The sequence below is a fragment of the Melanaphis sacchari genome, unplaced genomic scaffold (genome assembly GCF_002803265.2).
Source record: "Melanaphis sacchari strain LSU unplaced genomic scaffold, SCAv2.0 Contig0_pilon_pilon, whole genome shotgun sequence".
Classification (NCBI taxonomy): Eukaryota; Metazoa; Arthropoda; class Insecta; order Hemiptera; family Aphididae; genus Melanaphis; species Melanaphis sacchari.
In genome coordinates this window covers 377,863-391,984 of record NW_020270366.1, presented here as the reverse complement: position 1 = coordinate 391,984, position 14,122 = coordinate 377,863, and the positions used below count along the sequence as shown (strand labels likewise).

The 14,122-nt window shown below is 25.6% G+C and overlaps 1 protein-coding gene across 2 annotated transcripts; it reads left to right on the top strand.

Moving 5' to 3' along the window:
• Positions 1-423: 423 nt before the first annotated feature.
• Positions 424-10,271, top strand: LOC112597553 (neurotrophin 1). 2 transcript variants are annotated; one of them, XM_025343664.1, is made up of 10 exons: positions 424-617; positions 3,333-3,496; positions 5,362-5,662; positions 5,875-5,962; positions 6,051-6,195; positions 6,955-7,071; positions 7,131-7,277; positions 7,369-7,492; positions 7,694-7,815; positions 9,951-10,271. In XM_025343664.1, the coding sequence occupies exons 1-10, from the start codon at positions 579-581 to the stop codon at positions 10,195-10,197; spliced, it is 1,494 nt and encodes a 497-aa protein (XP_025199449.1). In that variant the 5' UTR covers positions 424-578; the 3' UTR covers positions 10,198-10,271. The 2 variants fall into 2 exon arrangements, with proteins under 2 accessions (XP_025199449.1, XP_025199440.1); XM_025343655.1 differs by having other exon boundaries at positions 426-617; positions 7,694-7,935.
• The last annotated feature ends 3,851 nt before the right edge of the window (positions 10,272-14,122 follow it).

Here is a 14,122-nt window from a genome sequence, read left to right as displayed (position 1 = left end):
GTCCGATTTTACGATTTCGCGAACGTTTCAAGGGTTTCCATTTTTCACGTATCACGCGTATATCCGGTAAATAAGTGTATATAATATGTACAGATTTTAGGTATATTATAAGAGGGGTTATGATCGATTAAAATTACAAATTTTTGTGTAAATAAATACTGTATTTAATTTAAATCAAGATGTATGTGCTCGTGCATTAGATATGAATGCATCGTACGTAGTACACAAATAAAAAATTAAAATCAAATTTAGATTTTTTAAGAAGATAAAACCAACCATATACGATTTACATATTGTAAAGAGGCGGCGCCTCGCAAACATAACTGACCTTAAACTTGAATGACCAACTTATTCGTCCTCCGTGAACGCGCGCATATGCCCCACCAAAGACCGGTTCGACATTCCATCTTACAGTATCTTCGAATAGAAGAGACAGTGACTTATCTATATTAGTAGCTCCCTATCGTTTCGTATGTTACAGTTGAGTCGTATTTAAATTGGCATTGTTTTATTGTTTGTAATATGACAGTTACGTGTTTCTAACACGGACATGACTACTATTCCATTTCCGTTTTAAGATGCATAACGTTTGGATATTGTGGTTGTTTGCGGCAGCGGTAAGTAAATAGTACAATATTAGTATTTATGTATTTAGTTAAACGTCACAAGGTTTTAATAAAACTTGACAATTTAAGTTTTTATACAATGTATATCAGATAATAATTTTATTAATATGATAATATGTATATTAGTATAAATAAAACAAGTTTTTTAATTATCTTTTATAAACTACCACATCTGTCAAAAATGTATAATCGTAATTTTATACTTAATCAGGTATGATATATTTATAACAAATAGGTATCTTACATTAATTTATACTGTATGTCTGTAAATAAACATTGAGATATTTGACAGCGCGCCACATCAGATAAATCATGTCATTTAGAATACATTTAAGTGATATACTATTATCAATAAATAGGTACAACTATATTAAGTATAATATCGACATAAAATTAAAAATATTTTCTTTAGCAATGTCAAAACATGTGTTTGTGTATAAAATATACATTTTGTTTTCAATAGAAATACATAAAAAAAACTACGGTGAATAAAATGTTTTATGAGTATAAACCAAATTATGTTGTTATGATGGTTAAATTTTTAAAATTTAAATCACATCATAAAGCTTATTTGCATAGCAAGTAATTAGTTAATAAAAAAATAGATTAAAGGAATTAAATTATTTTTTATTAAAAATGTGTTCAAATAGTACGATTATTTTGTTAAAAAAATAAGTAATTGATATAATATTTAAAATTTAAATTGATTAAACACAATTAATATTTATTTGTATTCACAATTTTATTTTGTTTTATTCTTCGGTCTATTGGTCATGCATCCTGTGAAAGTGAACTACTATATATTTTTTTTCTGATATTCCCAACCTCAGGTGTACACAATAGATGCAATGGATGAATAAAAAGAAAAATGAAAATATTGACTGTTTTAAAAGACAGTGAAAACTAGAGATGACATTCAATTGAGACTGATGCATTTACACATGTCCTGACGTTCAACTTTATTAGTTTTCATATTTAATCGAAAATATCATAGCAGTTATGATAATGAACAATGTGCTATAACGTTGATAATATGCTATTTAAATAAAATGTAATTTAATAATAAGTTAAAATTCATGATTAGTTAAAATATTTTATTTTTGATATAGTTTGGCTATATCTATACCTAAACCAATAATAAATTATTAAAACTTTTAGAAAGAACTATTTATCAAGTGTTTTGTATTTTTAATTTGTATTTTTGGATTCAGAAATTAATGAATAATATTTTATGCAATATTACAGTACATACTCATATGTATATATATATTTTTAATGGTAGACCATTTAAAATGCTATGCAAGATTGGTAAAAATTAATTAAAACAGAAACAATGATAAAAAAATAAAAGCTAAGGATAAAAAAATGCTATATAATAGTTGCTTGCTTCGTCCGTTCTGTAGTAGAAAACATAAATTAACATCTGTATCTCGGAAGCTGAATTTTCTCAAAATAAATGTATAAATTATACAGGGTCATACGTATAAATCGAAAAAGTTAACCCAAATAATTAACCAAGCCTAAACCCTATGTCTGTCATTTAAATAATATTTTTATTGTATAAAAGAATGTAGATATTAAACAAAATGCTGATGTTTTTTATTTTATAAAAATGTTTAATTTATAAAATAATATATTTATGGACTTAAAATATTTTTAATTTAATATTTAAAATAGTTAACTAAAAATAATTTAATTTTGTTAAATTTTCATTTGTTTATATTTCTGTCACAATAACGGCTAAATAAATTTTCTTAAAATAGATATTTTTATGAAAACCGAATTTAGAATATCATTTTTTATAATATATATAATACACATTTTTAATTAATTTTTATTGTATTTAAAAAATAAAATAAATTTCAATAATACAGATCATTTATATTAAACTATACACTTCATACGTTATGAATAAAAAAATTATTTAAAATTATATAAAATCCTAAGAAATGTGTATGTTTGATTGTCCAATCCTATATTTTTTTCAGTTATTTCTTTAATTTTTTTAAAATATATGGTTATTTTTGGATTTTTAGTTTATAATCAGAATTATTATTATTATATTGTTCATATTTTGAGTTCACTATACATGATTTTTATTATATGAGTAGACAGTCTAAATTGAAACTAACTAGAAAAAAGTGTTAAATAATGTACTTATTTATACCTAATATAAAATACAGTAATGCAAATATATTTATGAAAGCTTAATTATTAAATTTATCAATTTATTTAGGTGTTTAAATTATAAAAATTAAGTACGCTTATCAGTTGAAATAATATTAAAATATTTTAAACGAAGAAAAAAAAAGTGAACACTTATTTGTTTATTATCACTAAAACTATCTAAACGCAAAATACAAAAATATCTATAATTATAGAAAATATGATATAGATTCTATACTATCTATTAGATATTTTAAGTACTTTGCATTTGTTTTAGTACGTTGATAAAATTTTTATAAATACGACAAAATATATTTATTTTTTTATTCAGTATTATCTTGTAAGTAAATGTCGGAAAATGTGTATATATAGTTACGTAGGACGATAAATTAAATTAATAGTGTAGCGGCCAGCAATATTGTTGGCATTTGTGAATACCGTGGTCGTTAAAATGAATAACTTCATGTTCTAAAATGTGACAGCTGTTTCTAAAATACTACTTTAAATATTATTTTCATGTATAATATCAACGTGTTACAGGCATTTGTGGCTGTCGCTTGTGACGACCTCGACGACTTTCCTTTGGACGGTGGCGGTAATGACGATGTGACGGACAATGATGAATCTCCTGATACAACTACAGTAGAAGGTGAAATGTCCATGTCCAATCTCGATATGGACGAAGCACCGTCGGATGAGTCTGCGTGAGTTTATAATATGTCAAAAGTCATTATGTTACCAGGAAAATATATTTAAAAACGCATTATGTCATATTAGTTAGATGGATCGTTAAAAATCCTCTTAATGATTGGCTGGCGTCCAGCTTTCTCTGTAGTAGTTTTTAGTACACTACACCCACATTCGTGTAATAGCGAACAAACATGCTATTTTATCCATGAAAACATTTAATTTAACGTCTCGAGTTTAGTAAATTGTTGTTTAATATCAAACTTGTGGTTTCATAAAAATAAACTTACCAGAATTAAAATTGCGATAAATCTTTAAAAGTAAATGATTACCATTGTTCATTGATCCATTTAATAAAGTTTGTGTATAATTTAGAAAAAACTTAATTCATTTTTTTGCCCATTAGCTAAAACTATGTATGTTATCACTTATATTGTAAGTTTTCAACTAGAATCTGAGATTCGTTTTAAATATAAAAATTGAATTTAGTAATATACTGTAGTCCTGGTTTGTTTAAATGGATATATCACATCCATCCCGTGTTATATTTTTCTTTTTTACGATACTTTAAGAAAGTGAGGTTTGATTTTACTTTAAGTATGAAGTGCTTCATTTATATTAAATTATACTAATGAATGAAATTTAAGTCTCAACAACGTCGCCAAATTAATTTAAGAATATTTTATTATTTAGAAATAAAGATAAAAATTTTTTAGTTATCGCTCTAAAAAAAATTTTCATTTGTTATTTTTCAGCGTGTGGAGAAATAATAATTGATATTAAAAATGAATAGTATGTAATTTGAAAAGAGTAAAAATTGTAATTGTCGTTGAAAATTAATTTAAATATATTTTCGCAAAAAAATTAAAAATATTATAAATAAGTAATAATGCTGAAAGTTTATTCAAAAATAGTAAAGCAAAATTATATGTTATAAAAATTGATAAAATAACTAAAAAAAATTCATTAAATTATTTATATTATATTATTATTTGATAATTAGTTATATTTACATAGATACTAAAAATAATTAATAAAAACTATTGTAAAATAATTTTTACAATAGGAAAAAAAGTTGTGTTTGAAAATTTAAACCACACCTTAGAAATGAAAAAAAATTAATTTAATAATAAATTAAAAGAAAATTGATGATTTTTGTGAAAAACCAGTAAAACAATATTCAAAAAGAACTTTCTAAATTATGATGTTAATACTATATTTATCTATTAAAGTTTCTTATTTATTCATTATCATTATTTATCAAATATATTTATGAAATATTAAATAACAAAAAATTACTTATATCTTAGTAAAATTTCTTTTTATTGAAGACTGAATTTATTAGTATTAACTATTTAATATAAAAAAAAAAAGGTTTTTAGAAAGGAACTCAGATGCAGCCGAAGTTTCAAGTAGAAAATGTATTTCACGATGATTAGCAAATCTTATTATAAAAGTTAGATTTATAGTTTATAATTATATATGGTCACGTGACTTTCATAACTAAACTAAAAAATCAATTTTGGACAACGTTTGTTTAGACAATGGTACAGTCTGTAGATCATGGTGTACGTTGTATTAATTAATAAATAATATTATCTTCTACTAATATTAGAATACATAATATATCATAGTGCGATTTTATTTATGCCGATTATTCACACTACTTTTGATATTCTTTTTTTGGTTATTTTATAACCGTATATCACTCAGACATGGTTACCGAAGATTACTGGTTAGCGTAAAGTTAGGTTAGGTTATTTAAATATAATTAATTGTCTATAACATCTGATTTTCGTTAAATGTCGTTTTTATATCTATACACATGAATTAATCAAAATAAATATCATTATGTTAACGTACAAATACGTGTTGTGTACAGAAATATGGCAGATCGAAAATCCGACAGTATGCAAAAACTAGTACAGTCAGCGATGCGGAAACCGGGTATGAAGGAACGACTGGCTCAAGTCGTGCCGATCATCAAGGCTATGACCCCAGCGCAACGGCTTGCGCTCGCTGGCATGGTGATGGGTAAGGGCCAATCGCAGAACCTAAGCAACAAGGCACTGAACGCGCAACTCCTGTTGCCCATCAGCCAAGACATAGCGGCTATGCTGAGGAACGGCCAAGCGACCTCGGGCGACGGTGGTTCATCGGCTAGGGCGTCATCCGGTTATGGGGTCAGATATACATACTAATATCATATTATTATCACTTATTATAATATTGTGGCTATCGTGCCGGTCGATTTAAAAAATACTAAAACCATATTATTTTTATTATTATAATTATTGTAATTGCATTTATACTGTACGCGTAGCTCGCAGGTATACAATATTATTATGGCTCAGAATTTCATGTCTTATTTTATTTTTTTTTTTATTTTAAACAGTCATACCATTTGTCCGTTCCTCCTAATCGTCTCCGAATACCGAATACGTTGATCCGCCGGTTTCCGCAGCGGATTCTCGAACGACCGGGTAACTGGTTTTATTTATAACTTATACAAATATAGTTGGTCTCAAGGCCGTTGACCCAAATAACACGTTTGCATTAACGTCGAAACAGGTATGAAGAGACCCTACTCGCCACCTGTAACTATACTCAGACAACCTAGCAAGGTACCGGAATCGCCGCCCACTTCTGAAAGCCCACTGGACGATTGCGACTTGTTTGGTGATAACATTTGTTTAAACGTTCAAGCATATCCCGAGTTAGTATACACTTAACGAGCCTAGTATTTCAAAAATAAATTGATTTTAATGTGTGGGGGAGGTGAAATTATTAGATGTATACAAAACATATCAAAAGCGATCTTGGGTCAGTTATAATTAGAGGATAACATATCAATGATCCAGTTATTTAATCCACTTATGCAGTAACTGGATTTAAAAATATATATTATTTGTTGCTTGCTTATATTTAAGTTACTGATGATATTTTGAAACTATTTATTATAATCAATGTAAGAGTTTTGTTGCACTATGAAACTAAAAAAATAGTTATTATTATTATATGTAAGAACTAAGAACTAACATATTAATATACGAGTATACATTTTAATGGTTATATTCGAATATAAAATACTATGTTTAATTAAATCTATTATGAAATTGTATTAGTGTTTTATTTTATACATTATTTAAATACATTTTTAAATATTATGTTTAAGTATTTTTTAACAGTTATGTAGGATAAGGAATTTTTGGTTTTAAATTCGCATGTTACATTACTACATTAGTATTATAACCATATAAACTATATATGAACTTGAAACCATCAAGTAAAAATATTTAGGATGTTCATATTAAATAACTATTATATTATATTGAATTAAAAACTAAGCTGAGTATTTTTTATGAATAATCTATAGCTTTATTAACTAAATTAGTAATTAGTCATCGTATACTTCCATATTAAATTATACCAGGAATATTTTAATAAAATATCGTTTTGATTTAAATGATTACAGTCTAGAAATTATCGAAAGCATCGAAGATACAGCCAACAGTAGAGCTGCATTTCAAGCATTAATTAAGGATCCTAAGTATAATATTTCTGATTCTTTTGATGCAAATATATCTGAAAGGTATTTGATTAGTTCGATAAAAAATAAGTGAGTCTAAACAAATATTATTGATTTTATAGAAGAATTGATGGTAATCCCGAAGTTGCAATTTGTCAAAGTAAAGTAGCGATAGCTAGACCAAAAAAAGCTCGATCTACAAATGGTCAGTGGAAATACGTAGTCAACACGGATGAGTATGTGCAAACTCTACGACTTGAAAAATGCTTGTAAGTCCCCATATTTTTTGTACCTATATAATTTGTTTTATATGCCTATATTATTAATCTTATCGTTTATTATTGTTTATTATTTTTTTAGGAAACCTGAAACTAGATGTTCTCATGTCTCGACAAAGTTCAAATCTACGTGCCATCAGGTGTATAACTATCATAGGTTGCTTACTTGGGACCAATTCTCTGGATTAACGATGGATATATTTAAGGTATTATTTGCCATTATTATTATAATAATTGTATTAAAAATATTGGTTTATATATTTGTCTGGATATGAATATAATATAATAATAATATTTTTACAATTATAGTCCATCTAAAGTTTATTAGTCTTGTTTAGTTATATGTGTATAAAAATAGATCGAAATCAAATAATTAACCAATTAATTTATCACTTTATGTATTTCAGGTACCCACGTGTTGTGCCTGTCATATCCAAGAACTGAATCCACTAAATCCAGAAAACTTCGAGTCACATAACTCCGTTGTAGATGATCAACATACACTCCCTTCAAATACTAATCAAAAAAAGTTAGCACCTCATAAACGAGTACAACCGACTACTAGCCCTTCCCAATATACGGTGCATGAAACACTCCCTGCTAAATACCCGCCAGTAACTAGGAGACCATACAAGAAAAACCAGAATAAGTAATTATTATTTTATACAAAACAATATTTTACTTAAACAACTCATACATGAAAAGCATACAAAAAATATTGAACATCTTTTAACAACCTACCATCAACTTAATTTGACTATTTGTATACTGTACTAGTATTAGTTAGTAGTACATTACATGTTTTGTGAACACAAAAACTAACGTTATCTCAATGTAATTAAGATGTATTTAATATATTTCGGTAACATTGATATTCATTTTTATAAAGTTCTAGTCTTCTTTCTTCTTTTACATAAAAGTTTTTAATGCTACCTAGTAATAAAGAAAAAATATTTTTAATTTATTTTCTTTATTACTAGGTACCATTAAAAACTTTTATGTAGTTAAAAAACAACATAATATTTATAATTTATTAATATTTTATATTACCTGTGTAGTAAAATTTCAAAATAATAATAATTATATATGCATATAATAGTATATCCAACTGTAATCAACTGATTAAGCTTGTGAAAATAATATTTTTTAATAGTTATGAATGAAATTAAAATAGTATCTAAATCTGTTAGTTAAATTTTGTAATACATACGCATACAATATACATACTATTTAACTACATCAATACAAAATAAATATTAAACATATTTACAAATTATATTGAATGCTAGTTATTTTGAAATCAAGTTTAATATTCCATTATAGAATGTAAATTACTAATTACAAATCAATTCAAAAACCTTCTTATCATTAATTGTAATATTATTACCAATAGCTATTACCTACTACTATTCAATGACTAAACTCAACACTAATAACATTCATAACGATACCTTTCATAATCCTCAGTGTACCTTGTATTGCAAAGAATATGTACAATTTTCATTCACTGTTGACTATTATATTTTATAAACGATTATTTTACAAAACTTATTAAATTTTGTTTTTGTTTTTATATTATTTAAAATAAATAAAATCAAACAATAAATATTAAAATAAACATTAGAAATTTACGAATGGATACGTTTCATGTTAATAATACTTAGTCAAAATAATTTAAATGTAAAATTTCTTGCAGATATTATATGGATTTGTATTTTTACTTATCTTTTAATAAACGATTAAATTAAACATTTGTAAAAAATATTTTGAATTAATTTTTATCTATACATACAATGTATAATATACGTTTTTAAACAAAATAAAATAATAATTGTTAATATCTCAGATAAATTTAGGAGTACGTATTAACGAACAACTTAATAATTTTACTAAAAATTTTACATAAAATCTAAATTAATAGTTACTTATAGGTATGGTTAATAACACAAATTGTTAAACACATTATAGTTAAGTTATTAATTTTAGTAGATTTAATTATTAAGAGTTATCTTATGTAAATAAACATATACGTAATAATAATACAAAAATATATTAAAAGTATAAATGTTTTTTGAGGAAATAAAAATAAAATAAAAATAAACTTAATAGGTAGTGAAATATTATATTATGAAAAGTATAAGCAGATACATTTATTAGAATACAAATTATCTTATAAGTAAATTCATTGCCAAAACAAACATCACCTTAACATAATTTTGTCGAAATAACATGTGACCTAAATATTTTGTTTCCAAAACACATTGTATTATCTTAATATCTTAAGAACAACGTTATTTCTTATCACAACATTTTCCAAACTTTTCCTCCAACGGACCAATACAGAAAAAACTATGCTGGCGGATCCCATTACTAAAATAAATAATAATAGTGCTTTATTTTTTTAATTACATCTATAACACATTTAACAGCATGTTAAACATTAATATTTGTATTTTTATTATATTATAATAATTATTTTAAATTCTTATTACTAGAAACATTTTATCCAGGTAGTTATTAAAATCATTATTTTAATATAATATAAAAATATGAATTCGTTGACCTCTCCGGGTAAAATCGCAGTTCACAGTTTTAGAAACACTGTATTATTATGTATGAAACTTAATATTATTTAAGCATACTAAAAATATATTATTTTTATAGATTGACAACTCAAAACACTTCGACCACCGAATCACCAGATCCGTATCAAACTACTAGGACAAATTACAACTACCATCCAATCATGGAATATTTTGTTTCTCCACAACCGTCATCACCACCTGAAGTTCGGAAGCATGACATCATACAACGCAAAGCCGATTTGGTGGTTCCCAACACTGAATTCCAAACGCCTAGCAATGGCTGGACTCCCATGGCAGAAGAGTTTGGTCCAAGACACTTGAAATGATTTCCATACTATATTAATTTATTTGTTTATTTATTTATATTTTAATATTAAAGTTTTATACTCATTATACCTTTCACTTGTGTTGTTCCGGAAATACCAACATGGCAACACTTGACCGAAATAATTTCATACGTTATAGGTAATAGATTAACACTCAACAATTGTTTCGGTTCGGTCACGTACTAAGAACGCTTTCTTCCCTCGCTACAACAGTCATTGCTGTGGTTTTAGTATTGTTTTTTTCCAAGAAGTTCTCTCACTGTTGTTTATTTTGTTTCAACATGTATAAATAATATAAAAGTAGTCTCTTATTAAATATCTATCACTGAGTAAACTATAATTCACTACTCACATGATTTACGACATCGACAGTTTAGACACACAATTTGTGGCGTATAGGCTTCCCATAATATTTAATCGTTATTATTATATCGACTTCAAAATGATTCGACATGTTTGCAGTAGGTAAACTTGGTATTATTACATCTAATCAGAGGTTCTCAAAGTGGTCTATATCGATTCCCTGATATCGATTCTGACCTGCAAGAGATTTGTGTCTACGAAAAAAAAATTAAGGGTGCATGAAAGTTATTAAGTAAAAATGTGTGCATTGTATTTTTTACGAAAAACACATATACCACAGTGCGAATAATAAAAAACATTTGATATAAAAGCATCAGGACTCGCCCCTCCCATTAAAATTATATATATATTTTTTTATATTATTTGATTTAATTTACATTTCCTGTCGTTGAAATAATTATTAAAAAATTAAGTACACATTATCATTATTATGAAATATTTACTCCTTAGTGAATCTTATTTATAAGTGAGTAGCTCTATGTAAGCTATCAAAAACATAATTTTTTTAATTTGTAAAAATCAGGGCTTGCATTTAGAAAAAAAATTGTTATATGTTATTTACAATAATTAAAACGTTATTCAACTTTTGTGCTTATCGTTATTCAGAATTAAAATTTTTAGTATATTTTATAGTTTATAAATATTAAATAATTGGAAATTAATTATTTCTTTTAATGATTTACTATATATAACGTTTTGCGTATGTTTTGTTGGATGATATATCATATATTTTGTTAATCGTTATGTTTTGTTTTGTGTTATTTAATTATTTATGTTTATCGTTTTCCGTTATAATTATGTTTATAAATTTCAATCGAATTTTGTCAAATATAATGTTGTAATCATAACGTTATTATAACATTTGCAAGCCCTGGTAAAAATTCATAATTAGGGTCTACGAAAATTTAAAAATTGGCACGTGGTCTACGGAGGAAAAAAAGTTTAAGAACCTCTGGTTTAAACGATAATATTATTCTAGTATCCTTCTAACCGCAGTTTCATGTTGCTCGTCGATTATTATTTTTATTTGGATAGTAGTCCTTATATTTTAAAATTTAGATCAAAGCATTCGGTATTTGCTGGTCACGACCGTAAATTACGACCGGAAAACAAAATATGGCGTTTCGAAATGGTTTTGCGCAAACCATTGACTAGACGGTGTCACAGCTTTATTCGATAACCGTGTGACATTCTGTGATAGACATTTTAATTTTAAAACGCACGTACGACGATTAGTATCTTTCTGGTGTTCAACAAAATTAATTAATAAAACTATGTATAGGATATTGTAATTATATTATTTTTACTACAAACGTAGAAAAAAATAACTGAAATACACATTTTGGTATTTACACAAACGCACGCAATAAGGAACATAAACATAATCTGACGACCGACAAAAACGATTATAGTATAATACCTACATTCGAATTGAAATTGATTATATTATTATGTCACTATAATGTATATATTGTACATATTATAATGCCTCATGTTATGTAAATCAAATACATGATATTATATAAATAGATCAATAAATTCAGTTTTTATAATTATTATGTAAATACTAAATTGTAAATACAAATTTTAAAATGGTTACAGTTTAACTAGTAGGTATAAGGATTTCTTTAATATAATAGTGATCACACGTTATTATTTGTTTTATGTGTAGTGTATACATAAAAGTAGATTCTAAATAAAGATGTCTGATTTCTGCGTTCGTTTTATTAATGATCTTTAATACATTCGCACTTTGGCGCCATTATACATAATAAGACACATATTATGTACAATGAAATAAAATCAATATTAATTTTGAGGTTTGAGGCTTAAACTATCGAAATAACCACAATGATTAAATAAGGTACATAAATAATAATATTGTGATGTAAAGTTGTGGTAATAAAACCAATCCATACTTAATATTACGAGTATAAATGCGAAATTAACTCTGTCACATTTCACAATTAAGCTGTTGAATTGATTTTGATGAATTTTAGTACATAGAGATAACTCGAAAGCTAAAAAAATGAATATCGAGGAGATAAAACTAAATAACCACTTTAATGTGATTGACAATCAACTACATGGATACAAATTTGAAATATTGACAAGGGATGACTTTGTATAGTAGACATCGTTTAATATGAGTTTTTTTTTTTTAAATAAAAACTTACGAGGATTTTCCATTTAATAGTATAAGTATTATATTATTTTTTTGTTTCGTATTTAATTAAGCTTAACAAATTAAACAATTGTTTAATACCTTATTGTGTGTGTGTTTTTTGTTGTTGTTATCATTTTGGCTATGAATAATTTTTACTGTTTTTTTTTTTCATTATACATAAGCATTATTAAGTTAATTAAGCAAAATTGTTTTTTTTTTTTTAATGTTAAGAAAGTCCTCTTAAGTTCAGAAGTCGATTGTCATATAGTTGTTTGTTTATTTCTGTGTTTCTATATCACCTTTTTTTTTTTTTTTATTGGAGTTGGGTAGTTGTATTACCTCTTTGAATATTATTAATATTATTCATTTTACAATATGTCTCACAAACGTAAATATAAATTCAGTGCCTAACTATAACTGAGCTGAAAAACTGCAAAAGATACGCAATACTCAAGAAATCTCGAAGAAATCTCAAATATACTGAATATCATAAATTTAGAATGTAATTTACGTCTTACTCGTCATCATAATAAAATTATAATTGATATGCTAACGAAGCCGTGGGAAACAACTAGTTAAGATATATTATAATCAATAGAAGATTTATTAGTTTTCAATTTTAAAGCAGTAAACTTGTCATTATTTGACTGATTAAAACATAAAAAAAATGTTGTTTTTACATAGCTGATTTTTATAGTTATTATATACCTATGTAAATAGTATTATTTTATAAAATTATATCATTCATGGCAGTGTTTATATTATTTTCAGAATATTTTTCCGTATTACACTATGTCAGCTCAGCTTAACTGTAAAATAGAAAAAAAGTGGCTCAATCTTTATTAATTATAATATAACGTATAAAAATATGGTAAATATTATAGAATATTCATCTAAATAATAAACATTGCTTGATATAGTGCCATGTTAAAACTTTTTAAACAATAAGTAATAATAAATAATTGATGAAATTAAAATTTAATTATAGCCCCATTTCCAAGACTCTGATAAAAAATCTTATACAGCTCTAGTAAAAATGTTTAATATATATTATATACCTATATAGTAATATTAAAATAATGAAAATATTGTGTTGAGTAAAAAATGAATCAATATAGCCTGATATAGCACGATTATACATACATTTTTCTTATAACACTATTAAGCATAAAATATTTAAGACAAGGTTGCCACATATCCGATATTTGTTGACATGATTGAGCACAATACAGTCACGGCGGTGGCTTAGAGGCTACGATGTTCGTTTTACAGGCCAATCTCCCCGTTAATTGCGCGTTGGTGACTGAAAATCGCCGTTTATCTTTATACACTGCATAATATCGACAGGCTAATAATTATAATGAGAGTAAAATAAAATTGCTTATTAATTAATAA